At 38.3% G+C, this 21,045-nt stretch overlaps 1 protein-coding gene across 1 annotated transcript; it reads left to right on the forward strand.

The window, feature by feature from the left end:
- The first annotated feature begins 628 nt into the window (after nucleotides 1–628).
- Nucleotides 629–21,035, forward strand: LOC129755237 (SET and MYND domain-containing protein 4). Its single transcript, XM_055751623.1, has 4 exons — nucleotides 629–1,337; nucleotides 1,401–1,773; nucleotides 19,848–20,748; nucleotides 20,809–21,035. Exons 1-4 carry the CDS (start codon nucleotides 773–775, stop codon nucleotides 20,941–20,943), a joined length of 1,974 nt encoding a protein of 657 aa, XP_055607598.1. The 5' UTR covers nucleotides 629–772; the 3' UTR covers nucleotides 20,944–21,035.
- Nucleotides 21,036–21,045: the final 10 nt, after the last annotated feature.

Genomic DNA, 21,045 nt, shown 5'->3' on the forward strand with positions numbered 1-21,045 from the left:
AAAAAGTGATCATTGTTCCCCCAGTTTACGGTACTTAAAAACCTTGTAAGTAAACGTTATACAACCAAAACTAGAGATGATAGACTAAATACAACCAAAACTAGAGATGATAGACTAAAAAATCGAGTTTAGGGCCCCAAACTTTTAAAAATCAGTTATTAAAACTCCAGAAATGTTCCTTTGTTGAATAGATTGTTAGTTTGCTTCGGTAAAATCTCACACAACTAGTTCCACTCAAAATCGATGACAAATTTGAATTTTTTAAGAAAATATTGCATAAGAACTTTACTTGGTGTATTCCAGATTTACCAACTTGGGGCCTTGAGTTATTTGAGATTTTTGGTTAAATTTGGCCATTGCGCAATGAAATTATCGATTCGATTTATTGATCGAATTTCGAAAGAAATTTTTCTATCTCTTCTTCTGAAATGTCGTTGATTGTTGAAGTTTTTCGACAAATGAGATTGTTAAAACACGATTAATATTCAATTTGGACCAACCAATCCAATTTGGATACCGCGTTTCAAAACATGGCCACTTGATCGCTCGCAACATAATCGGATGCGCATGACGAGAAGCATGTTTTCGATTCTGCGCATGATCGTTACATTACTTGAGTATTGCATCGGTTCGAAAACAACCGACCCATATTCCCACATTGAGACAAGTCAAATCAGTCTAATTTTAGTAATTCCTGCTCGATTAGATAAAATTCTTTCAAAATTTAAAGTTTTTGGTTCTGTTAATTAGAGAACGTTTAACCGAAACTAACATGAGTATCATGGATAACGATCCGCTGTTCACGTCGTTGTGCAACCAGAAAACGCTTCAATCGACACAAGAGGGGTTTTTCGGAGATTTCTACCAGACCGTGGCCGAAAATTTCAAAGGCAAGAACAAGGACTGGTTGCGGGAAGTTTTCGGGAAAGTTAGCCCCGGCGATGATCGGACCCGGCTGCAGTTGGCCTTCGAAGATCCGGTGGTTTGTTTCGAAGTTCTGGGAACCCTGGAGCATGTGAAACCGGTATTCCGGGGCAAAGATGCCAAATTCAGCTGGCAGCGGCGCGATCAGGCCATGAAGTTGCTGGAGGAGCGGAAAATTCCTCAGGCACTGATGATGGCGAGTCAGGCCGTGATGAGGGCACCGGCTCCGGGAGTCGATCTGCACATTGATCAGGGAATGACATTGGCCTGTGCCTTGTGGAACAGATCGGAGGTGCTGATCCGGTCACTCGATGGGAAGCGGGCTCTGGGCGATCTTCAGCTGGCTTCCAAGGCCGGATTTCCGGTCAAGGAAACTCCCGAGTACTATGGACGGTTGGCTAAGTGTTATGCCCGTTCGTATCGCTTGAAACTTTGATAGATCACATTGTACTTATTAATACAAATTTCTATTTCAGTGATGGGAGAAAACAAACGTGCGGAGGTATCGGCCAAACTTTTCCATCAATTAGCTGGATACAACGATTTTGCATTTGCTCGTCTCAAGGAGGATATCGAAGATCTCAAAACGCTTAAATCGGAAGAGGATACGTTCAAGCCGAAAGAAGAGGATCGAAAGTTGCCGGATGTTTCCGAAGGACCTAACAAGGAACTCGCCGGAGCCTCTTCTAAAATAACACTTAGTGGATCCCGAGAAGATTCCAGTAAAGGTCGTTTTATAGTGGCTGCTGAAGATTTGACGCCTGGAGAGCCAGTTCTTGTTGAACCAGCATACGGGGCCTGTCTTTATCCGAAATTTTTCGGCATGTACTGCAATTTATGCTTCTCAAGGTAAGTTGTTAAGTTTGAGTATTTTCTTGCTAACTTTAGGGGAGAATGGGGATATTTGATCCCCTTTTCTTATTTTCATCATATCTTTTTGGGAAATAACAACTCGCCGTTTTTTTTTTGCATTTTCTGACAGCGTGTAATTTCAAGTTTAAATGCTTAAAAAATTAGAACGATACATGAACTCGTTGATAAACTAGAAGCATTTTCGTGAGACAAAAAAAATTGTGATATTTTTCAAGTTACAGGAGACTTGAGACAGAATCAAAAGATAAAAGGTCCGTTGACTATTGTTCGCCATCCCGATCAGGAGAGCATATCAAAATAATAACTCAAACGTATCTCACCAAGATATTTACATATGATTCAGTTATAATTAAGTACTCCAAATTTTCGATTTAAAGTTTCTCCAATCTGAATTATATCTTATTCTGATTGACAAACTTGAATGGGGTTGAGCTCATATTCATTGATCAAGATTTTTTTCGGATTGTGCTAAAATAAAATAATTATATCTTATTTTGATATACGTTCAACTTTTTCTGAAACACGGACATCGAAGTCAACGGCTCTAACCTTACATTAACGAGTTTCGCTCAACAGATTCATAAAATTGAATCAAATTTTTGGAAAACCAAAAATGGGGCATGGTTTTCCCGATCAGAAGAGAAAAACTAAATTATATCAAGATGAGATATTTTGATATTCATTTTTTTCCTATCTGGATGAGTTATAATTTAGTACTCGTAGGATGTTAAAATATCTCAAATTATATCAAAAAATCTATACGATTATAGCTAAATTATATCAGTTTTTGATATGCTCCTATCAAGATTATATCTCGTTCAGATAGCATAGTTTGATATTGGACAGAACAAATTATATCGAAATTATAACTTATCAAGATATGGGTGCTTCGAGAAAATTTTCTAGTGGAAGCCCGATCAGGAGCGAAAAACTAAATTATATCAAGATAAGATATTTTGATAATAATTTTTTCCTATCTAAATGAGTTATTATTCAGTACTCGTAGGATGTTAAAATATCTCAAATTATATCAAAAAATCTATGCGATCATAGCTAAATTATATCAATTTTAGATATACTCCTTTCAAGATTATATCACATTCAGATAGCATAGTTTGATATTGGACAGAACAAAACCTATCAAAATTATAACTTATCAAGATATGAGTGCTTCGAGAAAAATTTCTAGTGGAATGTCAATAAACCACATTATACGTAAAACCGTGCTCTATTTTTGGTTTCCCAAAATATGGATTGAATTTTATGGATCTTTTGAGCGAAACTCATTAATACACGGTTTGGGCCGTTGACTTCGATGTCCGTGTTTCAGAAAAAGTTGCACGTATATCAAAATATGATATAATCATTTTATTTTAGGACAATCCGAAAAAAATCTTTATCATTGAAAATGAGCTCAACCCCATTCAAGTCTGTAATCAGAATAAGATATAATTCAGATTGGAGAATCTTAACATCGAAAATTTTGAGGACTTAATTATAACTGAATCAGATGTAAATATCTTGGTGAGATACGTTCGTGTTATTATTTTGATATGCTCTCCTGATCGGGAGGTCAATAAACCACATTAATTGATTAAACCATGCCCCATTTTTGGTTTCCCAAAAATTGGATTCAATTTTATGAATCTGTTGAGCGAAACTCGTTAATGTAAGGTTTGAGCCGTTGACTTCGATGTCCGTGTTTCAAAAAAAGTAGAACGTATATCAAAATAAGATACAATCATTTTATTTTAGCACAATCCGAAAAAAATCTTGATCAATGAATATGAGCTCAACCCCATTCAAGTTTGTCAATCAGAATAAGATATAATTCAGATTGGAGGAACTTAGAATCGAAAATTTGGAGTTCTTAATTATAACTGAATCATATGTAAATATCTTGGTGAGATACGTTTGAGTTATTATTTTGATATGCTCTCCTGATCGGGTTATCAAATAATGTGGTTTATTGACCTTCTACTAGAAAATTTTCTCGAAGCACTCATATCTTGATAAGTTATAATTTTGATATAATTTGTTCTGTCCAATATCAAACTATGCTATCTGAACGAGATATAATCTTGATAGGAGCATATCTAAATTTGATATAATTTAGCTATGATCGTATAGATTTTTTAATATAATTTGAGATATTTTAACATCCTACGAGTACTAAATTATAACTCATCCAGATAGGAAAAAATTGAATATCAAAATATCTCATCTTGATATAATTTTGTTTTTCTCTTCTGATCGGGATATAAGTTCTCATTTCACAATTTGTAAATATCAGGCAAAAAGAATTCTTAAAGTTTGTCTTCTAGCCTTTGATCATTTCATACTTTAAGGGGCAATTTTCTAGTTATTAGATAAATACAGTATTTTTAGTCCTTTTTAACAAATAATTACTGGATAAACATAAATTATTGGATAGATATTAGTAATTTGATGATAACCAATGATCACGGTCCATTCAGAAAAAAATCAAATCTTTTTGGGCTCTAGGGATCAATTATACCCAAAACATACATTTTGGGAAAATTTCTTCTTAAAAAATTGAGAGTTCACTATTGCTTTGAAAATATGGCATTGTGAAGTTCATATCATACTCTAACAATTGACATATTGGAATGCCTATTTTTATTATAAATTTTTCATGTGAGAAACCCTTTAAAGGGATAAAAAAGACCTTCAAATCAATTTTTTTTTTAAATTTGTTGAGACAATAGCATTGTTGTTTTGTTCTTTTTGACACATTTCACTAGAACTAGAAGAAAGCCTGAGTTGTTGATGAGAAATCAAGCGAGTTGAGAGAACAGCTTGAAAATGAACGGTGAGTTGAGAGGACAGCCTGAAGAATATTTTTTAAGAAATTCCTTTTTCGAGATATGGCAAAGGAATCAAGTATCCCCAGGGATCAAGTATCCCCAGGGATCAAGTATCCCCAGGGATCAAGTATCCTCATTCCCCCCCAAAGTAGTATTGCTAGAACAATATCGTAGAAATTTTGTTTAAGAGATCATTATGCTAAACGAAAAAAGGCGTTGTCTGGATGGCAATGTATATTTATTAGACCGCTGCAAGCTTTGTAAGGAAATTTCAAATTCCATGGTTATAAAAAATTCAACTTGTGATGAAAAATGTTTCTTGATTCTTGTTGTTATACACAATTTGTTTTTCAATTTTATTTTATTTTGACGTATTTGTCTGCTTATTTGAAAGCTGTGTGCCTTAGGATGAAAATATAAAATTTCAAAAACTGCCTTGCATTGCCAGAGAATTTATTGATATAAATACCCTTTGCAAAATCATTTCATACAATTATTAACAGCTCTAGCGAGCAAAGTCTGCCATTTTTAAATACTTTTCAATGGATTCTGATTTTTTATTTTGAAATGGTTTTAACATTTTTCATGAAACTCTTAGCTGCTTGTTATGTTAGCAAAAAATAAAACTTAAGAATAGTCAAAACCAAAATTCAAAGACCGATTTCATTTCAAGCTCATTTGAATTTTATGTACGATTTAATGTGCAAAAATTTCTTCTTTCATACAAATTTCCATATGAAATCGAAACGCTCTGCGCTGACTCAGGAATCAACCAAACCATCTCAAATTTTAAACTGATGCTTGGTGACCCAAATGGCATCCAAAAAACATATGGGGGAAAAAAGTAATGTTTTGCAGCGGTCTAATATGTATTTTTTAGTGTTATTCTGTGATGATTTTATTGATATTCAAAAAGTAGGGACATTTTCAAAGAGTCAGTCTATATAAGACAAATTCTTGAGAACTCAATAAATCGCAAAGTTAAGGAAAAAAGATAGAGGTTTTATTTAAGACCCTGATAAATTTCAAAGATTAGCGAAGTTTTAAGTGGATTCTTTTTACACAAATGTGTTCTTAAAATCAATACCTTGTAATTTTAGTAAAAATGATTACCAGATATTCATTTAAACACGAATAACAATCAAATTAAATTTTGTGGTGGCTATTCATCACTTAAGTTGTAAAATGTGATCAAATGAAATAGGCTTTTACACCAAGATGATTTCTTAAAACATCCTCACCATTGATTTTATTGCTCGTTCAAATTATATATTCGAATTATCAATTGATGAAAAACTGTGGTTAATTGTTATTTCAATGTAAACTGAAGATTTATTAAATTTTAAATAACCGATCAAAATGCCCCCATCAATTTTTGGACAAATCGCCCTCCTCTCAATGTGCTGTTCGGTAAGATGTAAACAAAACCACGTGTTTTGTTCTAAATTTTGTAGTGCAGTTTTGCATGAATACAGACCGATTATCGAAAAGATTTATCGATCTTCTTCTTTGCTTAGTCCTAAACTATCATTAGGATGCATAATAATTACAACTATAGATCGGGTTTGAATAAAAAACGTGCACTGAAAATCGAATTGGTTCGCTAAATTTGGCGCCAAAAGCAGCAGAAGAATTTCGTTGAAACAGACACAGTTCAGATAAAGTCAAAAATTTCAAAAAATTTCCTTTTTTCATTGAGAAATGTTAACAAACCACTTGTTTTTATGTGTAGATAAACTTGGAATTTTTTTCCGGTTTTTTCCGAATAAAATAACAGAATAAATTTATTTTCACTGTGAATATTGTGTTGTTTTTGAGTCGTTTTGATCCAAAGTTTTAGAACATCATGTGTCTACACTGAGGCGTTTAACATTCAATGATTTCAAAGGTTGTTTTTAAAAGCTTATTTTTAGTAATAGCCAAGCAGTCTTTATAATCCGAACATTTCCATCGATCAAAGCTCAAACATATCACAGTAGCTTGTGACCGCCATAGACAAACGACCAAAATCTCGTTCCGTAAGACACCAATCTATGTTTTTTTTAAATTCAAACTTTCATAATGTATTGCCATATAACTCGACGTTACAGCATGTGCCAACTACCGATCGACCAGCAATGTGACAATAGACTTATCTTAAGTAAATTAACAAAGGACAGATACGTTATTGTAAGCAGGACAAAACAACACTTAGAACATTAATAACACCTTTATTCTAACTGAAATCTTACATTTATATTACACTATCTCAGTTTCCCTGAAGATTGTGCCAACAAGCACCGAAACGTTGGACAAATAATAAATTTCTTTGTTCGGATTATAAAGACTGCTTGGCTATTACTAAAAATGAACAAACCGTAAAATAAACAACAGTCGAAAAATTCTCATCGTTTTTAAAAGCGTTTGTAGAAAATCGAATATTTTCATGGTTTTTACAATTAAAAGTTATATCATTGACAAAATATTAGTAGAACATAGAAATACGAAGCATATGTTGCAATGTATTCGGGTGTTCAGCTTGTGTATTCTGCATGCTCGGTAATTTCCCTTAGCAGCTGTATATTCCCCCGAAATACCTTTAAAGTCAACCGCGCGATAAAATCCTTTGACTGCACGTTCCGAAAAAATTCAAACGATTCTCCGAAGTTAAGATCACTTGCAAACTTGCAAGCCCGAAGATAAAATCCCTTGAGCCGAACAGAAAGAATCATTTCCGAAGATAGCTACATGTCTGCAGTCAGCATGCTTGCTGCATGGTGATGCGGTGTACGTTTGCAAGCTTGCATGCAAGTTACAGAACGCTGCTAGAATCCTCCTTGTGCGGGTCAATATGTATGTATGTTCCCCCAACGACGATGTTTGTTTGCAAATTTTCTTGTTACCAAATCCAAACGTTCGTCGGCTCGTTCTTGTGTGGTTTGGTTCGTTCCACCAATCTAAGCCGAGCACGCGGAGGAAGAAAGTTATACCAAAATGTAAACTATTCTTTCAGTCGCCGTTGGGCTAGGAACGGATGCGGACACTACCCGCATGACGCTCGGAAGGATATGTTGATGCTTTCGTGCTCGGTTCGTTCTTACTTATAAGGTATCGAATGGGAGTGGTGCCCAAACTAGAGTGATTAAGATGAATCATCAGTGGAATCACCCGGAATTGCAGTCAGAATTTTTACGAATTGCAATCCTAGGCGCGGCGAGCCACCGCGTCCCCCCAGTTTGCTACTCTGGGTCCATGGGTGCAATTGGTGACTCATGATACTATGTACCCCTACACCATAAAGTCCACCTGGGGCCTCTGGCCATATTTCCCATCCGGATCTGCAACAAAGGCTATACCCATGATGGGAATACCATACTCGCGTTAAGCGCTCCACGGCAATACTTGTTTATACGTTCTACACCAGCAATCGTCATCCACTCTGCTGTAACGATTCACGACACACGGGTTGGCAGTCCGTTCACCACTATTCGTGAATCGAGCCTCACATTCGGCCTCAAGCCACAATTCGAGACGTCTTGACCCGCCTCTCCTCGTGACTCGAGACCCTCTCACGCTCATCCTCTTGACACAATTTGAGACGTCTCTACCCGCCTCTCCTCGTGTCTTGAGGGCCCTCTTTTAATCCGTCTCTTGACCCAATTCGAGACGAGAACAACTCGCCTCTCCTCGGGTCTGGAGATATCCACACATCAAACTATTTCTCCGTCTCGACTCTTCGAGTCTCATCCTGAGGCCCATCCACTGGGCGCTACATGTTACGGCACAAGGCCCCTCTGTCCGTCGTGAGTCGATCATATCCGCGAATCGGGGCCAGGAACCTCCCCAAAAGGCAGATCGATCAAAACCCGCTCGAACATTTGGTCGTACCGCATATCGGGGCCGCGACTACCCGATACATGTTACGACCCCTCCCTCTTGCAACTGAGCTACCCAGTCGCACCACGTTTGTACCACACTCGGCACGCAGCTCGTTGGCGGGCTGGCTGCACCAAGTGTGACGTGTAGTTCTCTTGGCCGTACGTCTACAGGTGACAAGTCTGTAGACACGTTTTCACTCTGCACCACGGGGAGGTGGAACTACTATGCAAAATGGCCCTTCACAAGGAATCACCCAACAAGCAACACACGTCTTATCTCCCGCAGTGTTAACAACTAAATGATGCCCTACGAGCGGCAAACGCTTATACAATCAAGCAGTGATCGGGAGAGCGATGGGACATAACTAACACTCTCACAGTATACAGCTTTATGTTACATCATCGTTCAATAGACTACCACACATCTCCCCTCTTCTCCCAGGAAAAAAGAAAAAGAAAATTTTTTTTCGCCTCAAATGTTCAACCCATGGAATAATATTTACTAACGTCATGCTGTCAAAATTGTTTTCTGCCTTTCCGGTTTTGCGTAATGTCGAAGTATTTTAACTACCTACAATTTAGGCCAACTGGCAGCCACGCTTATAACACCCATTTAGTTCCATAGTCTATGTATATTGCTTCGAGAAGTACTTATATACAAAGAAGACATGAGCATCGCTATAATCAAGCGGTCTCTCAAGGCGAGTCAGAATGGTCCAAATCCCAGTTCATGATGAAAAACTTTCTTGAAATATAAGCTACAGATGGACAAAACTACTTATGCCAATAAACCTTGGTAGCGGGACATCCATAGCATGACGAGTTAGTCTATATTTGCCAATAACTACCCCTAACCACTCGATCTTGACCTTGAGCATCAGTAGCTCTGTAAATGAACATATTTTCTTGAATGTCTCATCAAGAAGTAATAACATAGCATTAAAAGGTACAACAAAAGTATCGAGATACACGGGCTATTTTTTCAACAAATGATTGGTATCGTTTAACCTTTACAGCTTTTCATTCAAGTTTTGCAGCTTTGCATTCAAGCTTCGGATGAAATCTTATCACCTGACCATAAAACTTAACAACTGAAAATAAATCTTCACCCCACTCTGACAATGCTTCTGTTGACATTGTCTATGTTAGTATTATGTCTCCAAAATTTCGTGAAAGTAATGCAGATTTTGTATAACGTATGGTACGTGTTGCTTTTTCTATAAATGCAGAAAGGAAGTGCATTATTTGATGTAGGTACTTATGAAGTTTACTCCTTTACAAATATGGCTTCTGCGTACGCTAAATTTAACATTTGTTGGATTTCCAAGGTAACGAATGCATGTAATCGCGGGTCCGTATAACCATGTTTAATTTAATTTTATTTTTGACTAGATTTGTAGTAAGCATTTTTTTTTTAATATTTTTTTTCAATACCGAACAAACCGGTTACGAGATATTAATTTAAACATGAGCACTAATCTGATAAGGAGCTTGTGTTTTGAAAACGGTACCCAAACCGTTTGTTGCATCATACGTTTGTAATACCTTAGTTATGAATAACTTTCCGGTGAATCTGAAATGAAATTTCAAAATCTACTGTATCCCAGTTTAAATATGCCAAAAGAAAGTTTCTGTTTTCGGAGCTACGGTAGAGAGCATAGTAATTAAAGGACGGTAATGCACAATGTAACATTTTGAAAGGGTAATGTGAAGAAAAAGGTTCGACTCAGCTAAAGTAACGTCACAACTCACAGCACTAAGAGTACAACGCAGCTTTTGAACTGACTACCTTCAACTGATCAGCGTCTCCCATCTCCACTTTCAAAACCATTGAGAAGCTTTTGACACACCGCGCCTACGTTTTCTTATAGCTCCTACTTCCGAAGATGTAAAATAATCATCCTGGGTGACAGGTTACTCAACCCATCATTGTTGAGCCGTCTTCCAGCCGTCTTTTAAAAAGTTCAATAAGATTTTTTTCAAAGTACATTTTATAACACTGATATTTATGCAAGTCAAATTTTGGAGACTGATCTTTACATAGACGCTATCTCAAAAACCAATTGATAGATCTCTACCAAATTTTGCATCAACAAACTACCGAACTTAAGGCAGGAACAAGGCTGAGCAAATGCCAGCACAAGAGGCGCAAGAAAGACGACACTTTCTTTATATTTTTACGTACACTATTTATTTTGTCTAACTGTTTCACTTTCCAAGCTAATGGATACGACGCTTGGAAATATCCTTTAAATATCAAGATGCCATTCAAGCTGAAATGCGCAAATAGGACGCGCCTTAAAATAGACACGTATCCAAAACGCCTGAATGCAGGCACGTCTTTAAACTGCCCAAAATATGTCGCTCGTTCGCGAATCTCGACGGTGCGACGCTCCCAGCATCGTTTTTGCAGAATTTGTTCTCGTCGGAGGTTCTCCTGGCGTCGTCGCTCTCTGTTGTCACTGCATCGGCGTTGTTATTGGCTGTCGTCGCTGCTACTAAGAGAGACAACATTTAACTGTGAATTTTGAGATGGACTCGCTCGTTCGATAATAAACGCATCTCACGAAGAGCACCTGTGCTCGGTTGAAATTGTTTGAGAAAAGCAAGGAAAAAACAAGAGCGACAATAAGGGTGGGGGATGACAACGTTCGCTTAGTTTCTCATCAACAAAAATTTCGATTTATTGTATTTGTGTTCTCTTTATCTAATCATAATGTCTACCGGCAAATATCGGCTGGCACACAACGCTACATACAAAACAATTTATTAGCTGGCCAAAGGGGAGGAGAAAGTTTGCTTTGCACACATAAGCAGTGAGTGTGTTTGTGTGTCAATGCGTCGATTAGACCACCTGCAGGCGAGCTATTGCGTGGACATTTGAATTACCAACACTTACATCTGCTGCCCCGAGTTCTCAATAGCTTTGAAACTTCAGCCATTTTTTTCACCGCTGCTGGTCTCGAGCGAAAAAGAAATATCGTTGAATTCGTGCCGCAAGCAATCACTTAAAGGAATGTTTTACTTGCTCATTCTGGACAAATAATCATTTCATAAATGTTCGTCCCGAGCTATCATACTTAAACATTAAAAATATTTACAATCACTTTCTTCCTACTCGTCCCAAACTATCGACAACAGACAACAAACATCCCTGTGCTCGCCCCGCTCAAGATCTTTTTGTATTAAAGCTTGTCTTGAGCTCGATTTTTTTTCTTTTTTAATGCTAGCCTTGAGCTCAAAATCTTTTTTTTTTAAATGCTTGTTCAGAGCTCAAAATCTTTTTCTTTAAATGCTCGTCCCGAGCTATCATAAAGTTGGCAACTGGTCGACCCGAGCTAATATTCATTTTGGTTTGCTCGTCCCGAGTTATGTCACGAGAAAACTTTAAAATGCTCGTCCCTAGCTAAAATTCACTTAATTCCTGCTCGTCCCGAGCTATTAAACATGTAACAATTCAAAGGCTCGTCCCGAGGTAGGAATCAGTCTTTTGTTTATGTCTCATATCAGATGCTCGTCCCGAGCTAATTTCCATTTTACTTTTGCTCGTCCCGAGATCATAAACAAACAAATATTTAGATGCTTAAAATCTTTTTTTTATCAGTGCTCGTCCCGAGCTTAAAATCTTTTTATTTTTATCAGTGCTCGTCCCGAGCTTAAAATCTATTTTTTTTATCAGTGCTCGTCCCGAGCTTAAAATCTTTTTATTTTTATCAGTGCTCGTCCCGAGCTAAAACTCTTTTTTTATCAGTGCTCGTCCCGAGCTTAAATTTTTTTTTTATCAGTGCTCGTCCCGAGCTCAAAATCTTTCTTTTTTTTATTAGTGCTCGTCCCGAGCTTAAAATCTTTTTTTTTTATCAGTGCTCACCCCGAGCTTAAAATTTTTTATTTTTATCAGTGCTCGTCCCGAGCTTAAAATCTTTTTTTTTATCAGTGCTCGTCCCGAGCTTAAAATCTTTTTATTTTTATCAGTGCTCGTCCCGAGCTAAAACTCTTTTTTTTTTTATCAGTGCTCGTCCCGAGCTTAAAATCTTTTTTTCATTAGTGCTCGTCCCGAGCTCAAAATCTTTTTTTTTTATCAGTGCTCGTCCCGAGCTTAAATTTTTTTTTATCAGTGCTCGTCCCGAGCTCAAAATCTTTCTTTTTTTTATAGTGCTCGTCCCGAGCTTAAAATCTTTTTATTTTTATCAGTGCTCGTCCCGAGCTAAAACTCTTTTTTTATCAGTGCTCGTCCCGAGCTTAAAATTTTTTTTTTATCAGTGCTCGTCCCGAGCTCAAAATCTTTCTTTTTTTTATTAGTGCTCGTCCCGAGCTTAAAATCTTTTTATTTTTATCAGTGCTCGTCCCGAGCTAAAACTCTTTTTTTATCAGTGCTCGTCCCGAGCTTAAATTTTTTTTTTTTTATCAGTGCTCGTCCCGAGCTCAAAATCTTTCTTTTTTTTATTAGTGCTCGTCCCGAGCTTAAACTCTTTTTTTTTTATCGGTGCTCGTCCCGAGCTTAAAATCTTTTTTTCATTAGTGCTCGTCCCGAGCTCAAAATCTTTTTTTTTATCAGCGCTCGTCCCGAGCTTAAAATCTTTTTTTCTATCAGTGCTCGTCCCGAGCTAGCATGCAGTCATATTTCAATTGCTCGTCCCGAGCTCAATACTACACGATACTTACACTAAAGTGACATCAACAAACCAAAAAACATAGATCACACACTGACACTTTGATTGAGCGCTCTATTTTACGTCTTCGCTGTCGTTTCGATACCGCACCACTACTACACAATCAACAAAAAGAAATAGCGCTAGCGCTACAGAAAATTGATTCACTATCAAGTATCACTTGTTGCAAGTTGAGTGATTCCTAGAAGGTGAAAATCTTGTTCTTTAGATTTTGCCTCGTCGGTAAACAAAAGCAAAACCTGCCACGGTCGCCAATATGCAAAATGGCCCTTCACAAGGAATCACCCAACAAGCAACACACGTCTTATCTCCCGCAGTGTTAACAACTAAATGATGCCCTACGAGCGGCAAACGCTTATACAATCAAGCAGTGATCGGGAGAGCGATGGGACATAACTAACACTCTCACAGTATACAGCTTTATGTTACATCATCGTTCAATAGACTACCACACAACTACGTCGCAGAGCTAAGCGTTCTGCAACTTTTTTTTATTAGTTGTTAACCCAGGTGGTAAATCCATTTTACGGATTGCATTCCAAGGCGCGGCGAGCCACCGCGTCCCCCCAGTTTGCTACTCTGGATCCATGGATGCAATTGGACGACTCATGATACAATGCTAAGGAACACTGTACCCCCTTCGCCATAAAGTCCACCTGGGGCCACTGACCTTTGTTCCCACCTCGAACTGTTTGACACACTTTGCTTCAATAGTGGGAGGTCAATTCACGCTAGTGCGCTCCAAGGCAATACTCGTTTCCGAATCCTCTGTCAGCAATACCTCATTCTAACACAACTCGATGCGCAACCCCTCCTCTGACGAGTTAGGACCCGACATCTCATCGTGTGAATGAGGTCCCCACGCAGCGCAACTACTAACTTTGTGAATCCAGACCAGGAAGTCCGGAAACACAAAGCGAGTTGTCGAAGACACTTTCTCTGTTCAAACACGCGTGTCAGGGGGGGTAAGCCCCCTAAGCCACGTGTAGGACTCAGACTCCTCCGAACGCACAAGTAGTGTTGACTTAAGTCACCACTCAGCGCAACTACTCAATCTTCAAGTCGAGTGCTTCACTTCCCGAAGCGCAGATCGAGCTATAGACCGCCCTCATCAGGTCACACTCGCGGTTCAGGCGCATCAATTCACGTCTCTAAGTGATCCGCCCACCATTGGCCACCACTTTGCGCATCTACTCGTTTTGAGAGTCGGGTCTATACCCACCGAAGCGCATAACGAGTTGGCGATCGCTCTCCTTCCGTTCACATCTGCATTTCAGGGCCATGACCCCCGAACTCGTGTTGGACCCTCACGCTCACACCCAAGTACCGGTACCTAAGTACCCGGGTGCACCACTGCTTCCGCGCGGGTTTGGCAGACCCGTCGACAGCCTCTAGTGGGTTTGGTGGTAGTTCTCTTGGCCGTACATCTTCAATACGCAGGACTTGCAGACACGTTTCTACTCTGCACCACGGGGAGATGGAACTACGTAGCAGAGCAAGGGTTCTGCAACTTGCAAGCTTGCAAACTTACACCGCATCACCGCACAGCAAGCAAGCAAGCAACTTGCAGACTGCAGACATGTTCGGTTCAAGTGATTTTATCTTCGGAAATGATTCTTTCTGTTCGGTTCAAGGGATTTTATCATCGGACTTGCAAGTGATCTTAACTTCGAAGAATCGTTTGAATTTTTGGAACGTGCAGTCTAAGGATTTTATCGCTCGACTGACTTTTACTTGCAGACACGTTTGACGTTCTGTATGCTGGGGAGAATGAATCAGTTTGCAACTTTGCAAGATGATTCTTTCGTGGCTGATGTCGAGCTGTAAGAATCGGCACTGCATGTAGCGCAAAGGAATCTCTTTGCACATCTAACAGCGAGTATTTGTTACTTAATCAATTTCATTATTAAAATCCTGCGGATGTTTTAAAAGAAATTTTAAATCAGGTTCTTTTTTAATTTTTTTGCAAAATTGTACTTTAAGTTTAATCGTGATTTTCATTCCTCAACTAGATAGTCATCTTGACATATTTGTCTCGATTTCAAAACTGATTTTTAATTTTTAATCAGAATTCCTATACGATTTCTGAAAAGGTACAAAAAGGTGATTTCTGAATCAAAACTCCAGATCAGATTTTCAAATACAGTGAGCGAAATAACAATAGCACCACTATGTATTTTGCTTGTCAAATTATCAATGCTTGAAAAACACGAAAATTTTCTTCCACAGTTTGTTCTGAATTGCTTAACGGATAAATCAAGCATAAGTTTACTTTTTTTGGACGTAGCAATTGGCGTTGAGGACCAAAAATGTGAAAAAAGGGTGCGAAATAAGAATAGCACCACTTGAGGTTTTTCAACAAACAAGATTATTTTTCAAAATTTACTGTGTAAAAGTGAATAATAATGCTTCTACGAATTATTTGAATAGATAACTGAATTTTAAGGAGTTTTAAAGAATTCCAAAGGTTTTTAAAGGTTTTAAAATGGGGTTTTAAGAGATGCTCCTCTAGCGTTAAGGAATTTGATATATGAGCTGTAATTCTTTATCAAACTACTTACTTTCTTCATAAAAATGACGTGAAATGATGAAACAAACATTCGGTATTAATTTTGAATCAGAAAAAAATAGGTTGGAAATCAAAAACTTTGATTTTGTTCAGTAAACCTCACTTTTTCCAGTTTCAAGTCGTAGATGGCAGCACAATCTTGCAGTTAAAACAAAATTTAGTCTCGATATTGATTTTCCAGGTTTATTTAGGCCCATATTCATCATTTTGAGGTACTTTCCCTTCACAGTTTTGTGGAAGTTCACGCTGCAGAAAGCTTTTCCGGATTTGCAAAATAATCACCAGCACAAAAATGTACAACCGAAAAAAATCCTGCTCATCTCAACTTCCGATTCAATTGCAAATCATACCAATAATACTGCTAGCCGTCTGGTCCATCAAGCTCCATAAAGCTCCACCGCAAAGTATAACTTTATTCTGATAATCGGTCCAAAAAATTAACTTTTAGTGACCTTGATGCAATTCTAATTTTTTTTTGGATTTAGTTATTTTTGAATTTCCAAAGCGTTCACACGGTACATGTATTTATTTCTTGACCAAAATAATCCAGCACTCCCTAATTAATCCCGGATATTCGAAAATGAGCATGCATTTGGTTAAATGGCAAGATAGTGCTGCCATCTATGAGTTAAAACTAGAGAAATAGTGTTTGATTATTAAAAAATATTAGTATTTTTGAATTCCAACCTGCTTTTTGGATTCAAACTCTGCCTTAAATCTATGTTTCTCCATTTTGCATCATACTTATGAATGTTAATGAAGGAATCAAGCAGTTTGATTAAGTTTTAAGGCTCATATATCAAATTCCTTAACGCTAGACGAGCATCTCTTAAAACGCCCTTTTAAAACCTTTAAAAACCTTTGGAATTCTGGAAAACTCCTGAAAATGCAGTAATCTATTCAAACAATGCGTTGAAGCATTATTATTCACTTTTACACAGTAAATTTTGAAAAATAATGTTGTTTTTGTTGAAAAACTCAAGTGGTGCTATTCTTATTTCGCACCCTTTTTTCGCATTTTTGGTCCTCAACGCCAATTGCTACGTCCAAAAAAAGTAAACTTATGCTTGATTTATCCGTTAAGCAATTCAGAACAAACTGTGGAAGAAAATTTTCGTGTTTTTCAAGTATTCATATTTTAACAAGCAAAACACATAGTGGTGCTATTCTTATTTCGCTCACTGTATTAACCTAAAGTCTGCTTCATTTAATATTGGAACAAATTCTTTTGCTCATTGTGGCGCTCCTAGTGGACGGATTTGGAAACTTTTTTCACCCACGTGTCGGGAAATTCATTACCTTTCACCATGTATTTATGTCATAACACCAAACGATAGCATTTTGTAAACAACCGCCATGGAAGCCGAACGGAGAGATCAAATTGTGCACAGTTTTCTTGAAAATCCATTGTTGTCGGCATCGAAGCTAGCTAAACAGCTTAAAATGCCCAGAAATACCGTATGGCGTGTTATCAAGCAGTATAAGGAAACATTGACGACGGCTTGGAAGCCGCATTCGAAGCGCCGGAGTGGAACTGTCGACCGGAAACGGTCGTGGGAAAGTCATCAAGGCCGTCAAGAGGAATCCCAATCTTTCAGACCGCGATTTGGCCAATAAGTTCCAGGCCGCTCACAGTACGGTGCGACGAATTCGTCTCCGGGAAGGAATAAGGTCATTCCGAGCCAGCAAACAGCCAAATCGGACGCTGAAGCAGAACAATGTGGCCAGAATCCGTGCTCGAAAGCTGTACGACCAAGTTCGACGGATGTATTCTGATGGACGATGAGACCTACGTGAAGGCGGACTTTGGGCAAATCCCAGGTCAAAAATTTTATTTGGCGACGGCTCGGGGGGATGTACCTGCAAAATTTAAGTTCGTGTTTGCGGATAAATTCGCCCGCAAGTACATGATTTGGCAGGGGATATGCAGTTGTGGACAGAAAACCAAAGTCTTTCTCACTGACAAGACAATGACATCAGAAGTTTACAAAAAAGAGTGCCTACAGAAACGGATTCTGCCGTTTATTCGTGCCCACGACCGTCCAGTAATGTTTTGGCCGGACCTAGCAAGCTGCCATTAAAGCAAAACGGATATGGAATGGTACGCAACGAACGGGGTCAGCGTAATACCGAAGGACCTCAACCCCCCAAACTGCCCCCAGTTCCGGCCGATAGAGAAATACTGGGCAATCACGAAGCGGAGGCTTAAGGCAAAGGGAAAACTTGTTAGGAACATGACTCAAATGAAGAACTGGTGAAATCAAATCGCCAAAACGGTGGACGAAAAGGGTGTGCGCCGCCTAATGTGCCGTATTACGGGAAAAGTACGAGAATTTCTTCGAAACAGCAATGAACAATTTTTTTTTAATTTTTTTTATGAAAGAGTAAAGAAAATGCTACATTTGTATGAAAAACAAATTATGAATTCGTTAATAAATGACTGAACTACACGCAATTGTTTGTGTTCCAATATTAAATGAAGAAGACTTTAGAAGTGAAACTGATTTCAGAGCCCTAAAATCCTAAATCTATATTTTGGGTTTCAATCTGAATTCACTATTTCAATTATTTATTCTTATCTGATTTCAGAATCTGAAATAAAATTTGAGTTTCGAATTATGAATCTGACTCTGAGCTCTCAATTTTGAATCGCAATTTTAAAGCTTGTTATATTTCAATTCTGCATAAGAACTAAGTTTAAAAACATCAAATCTGAATTTGGAACAAAATGTTAGGATTGTTTTTTTCATGTTCTTAAAATTATCATCTAAATATTGAAATGTATTTGAGTTTCAAAATACATGAACCAAATTTAAACCAGGATTTCAAGACAGCTTTTCATTTCTGATAAATAATGATGATCCGAACTGAAAGTCAAGAATCCTTAACTGGATACAGAGTCCGAAATATGAAAACAGAAATACAATTTTGGTATTGATAATTGAATAATTAAAAAAATCAGCAAAATGAATATATTATTTAGCTGGTTTCCAGGAAAAATCTGGATTGCTGATCGAATTTGAAATTGAACTTCTAAGTTTCATTAAGAACTTAAATTTTAGGTTGAATAAATTGAACTTAAGCTCGTTGATTGAGCTGATTAAGCTGTGTTTGACCTGTTGACCGAAAATTTTGGTTCCATGGGTGATTACGACGCCTAATATAATGTTTGCGGTGCGATCTTTGACAAAAAAGTTCGTCGTCAAAAATTCTGTGTTTTATAAATCTAAAGATGCCAAAATGTTACAAATTACGTCTTTTTTCCATCTCACTGCAAATGACGCAAAATCGAAAACTTCAAAAATTCATTCAGGATTCCCCATGGTCTTGTGATATAGCTCAGTTGGCAAGTCTGTTGTCTCCTGAGCCGATGTCCGCGAGTTCGAGCCCAAGAGTAAACATCGAACACAGTTGTACCGAATAAGTTTTTCAATAACTGTCCGCCAACTGCAACGTTGATATAAAGTCGCGAATACCATAAAGATGGTAAAACGACTATAATCGAAACAAAAAACAAATTGAGGACTCCCGAAGAATTTTTATTTGGATGTACCTAAATAAAGTTACAAGCCGCCAAACTTTCAATTGTGTCATATTGCCACTCAAGAGCGGATTAGGGGTTAAACTAGATTCGACTTTGTTTTTTCCTTCCATACTGTTATTGCTAAGCCCTAGAAAATGTTCTACAGTATTTCCTAGAATTTTCTTGTTGCTTTTTCGAAATTTATATAGTTTTTTTTCAATTTTGTAAACAGTTAAACGAAATACTTACCATATCCGTTGAAATTTTCACAGTTTCCGTTGCTTCGCTGAACTTGAAAAAAAGATGTTTTCTAGATTATATGATTTGAATTCAATTGGAACAGAAAGATGACGAATTTGTTTCCGAACCATAAAAAAATTCTGAACTCTGTTTATTGTTTATGAATAATGCGGAATGAATTCCATCTAAGTAAAATGTTGCACAATTCGAAGAGGGCGAATTATTCGTTTTGAAAAAGTTCCAAAAATTATACAATTCAAATATTCTTCAATGCACCACTATAATGATTAGGACATGTCTTGACAGAACAAATTATTTTTCATTCTGAAGAAATGTTTTAACCCGGTTTTTTTACATTTTCAGATTAGTAGCTCCGGTGGCCTGTCCCGATTGCAGCGGCCTGGCCTTCTGCTCTACCGAGTGTCGGGACAAGGCCTGTTCCGGGTACCATCGGTTCGAGTGCCAATACATGGATCTGATGATCGGTTCCGGGATGTCCATCCTGTGCTACTTGGCATTGAGGCTGGTCACCCAGGCGGGAACTCCGCAGAAGGCCATCGAAATGGGCAAGGAACTCGCTGGAATTCTGTGTGCCCATTCGGAACAACGAGAGCAGGAGGATTACTTCCAGAGGACTCTTATGGCTGCATTTTTGTTGCGGCTGCTGCAGAAGGCTGAATTTTTCGGTCGACGCAAAACGGAAGCAGCTGAACCGACCCCGGAGGAGGCTGAAGTCGGTGGCGTTCTGTTGAATCTTTTGCAATCGCTCCAGTTTAACGCCCATGAGATCTACGAGACCAGAATTACCGGGGAGCACCGGTTCGATTCGGCCAAGGTTCAATACATCGGGGTAGGAATCTACAAGGTTGGTGCCATGATGAATCACGAATGTCATCCGGGTTTGACGAGAACTTTCCTGGGAACCAGCCTGATTCTGCACACCAGTCGACCGATCGCCAAAGGACAAGTTGTACCAGAGAACTACGGAATGCACTTCTTCAGGCAACCGTTGGCACTTCGAGGTAGAAATCTGCGTTCCCGGTATTGGTTCAAATGTGACTGCAAGGCTTGCTCGGAGGATTGGCCGCTGATGGACAGGTTGTCCGATAAACCACGAATGCTGTGTCCTCATCCAGGCTGCGAAAATGTGCTGAAAGTGCAGGGCAAATGCTGGAAGTGCAAGAAGGCTGCCAACTTCGACACATCGATCAAGACCCTAAACGAATGCGAATCGCTCTACGCCGAAGCGGCCAAAAAAATGAAGGTAACGGCTCAAATAATTGTTAACCGGAAATAAGCTTAAATGTGAATTGTCTTCTTACAGGATGAATTTACCGATGAAGCGATCGCTTTGCTGTGCAAAGGAATTTCCTTGTTTTATAAGGTAGCTGTTCCGCCCCACAAACCTACCCCATATTGCAGAGGAATCTCTCAGGATTTGTCTAGCCGATCGGGCTAATGTTAATCGAGTGTAGAGCGTACTCTTGCTCATTTGAACTGTACCGAAAAATGACATTTAATAAATAAAAAACTAAATTTTCTTTTCAGAAAGATTTCTTTC

The sequence above is a fragment of the Uranotaenia lowii genome, chromosome 3 (genome assembly GCF_029784155.1).
Source record: "Uranotaenia lowii strain MFRU-FL chromosome 3, ASM2978415v1, whole genome shotgun sequence".
Classification (NCBI taxonomy): Eukaryota; Metazoa; Arthropoda; class Insecta; order Diptera; family Culicidae; genus Uranotaenia; species Uranotaenia lowii.

What these genes read in the sequence shown, in the direction of transcription:
- LOC129755237 (XM_055751623.1), top strand. Translation starts at nt 773, where the DNA reads ATGAGTATCATGGATAACGATCCGCTGTTCACGTCGTTGTGCAACCAG. An exon ending in TGCAATTTATGCTTCTCAAG is followed by an intron (nt 1,774 to 19,847) that starts GTAAGTTGTTAA and finishes TTACATTTTCAG; the next exon opens with ATTAGTAGCTCCGGTGGCCT. An exon ending in AAGCGGCCAAAAAAATGAAG is followed by an intron (nt 20,749 to 20,808) that starts GTAACGGCTCAA and finishes GTCTTCTTACAG; the next exon opens with GATGAATTTACCGATGAAGC.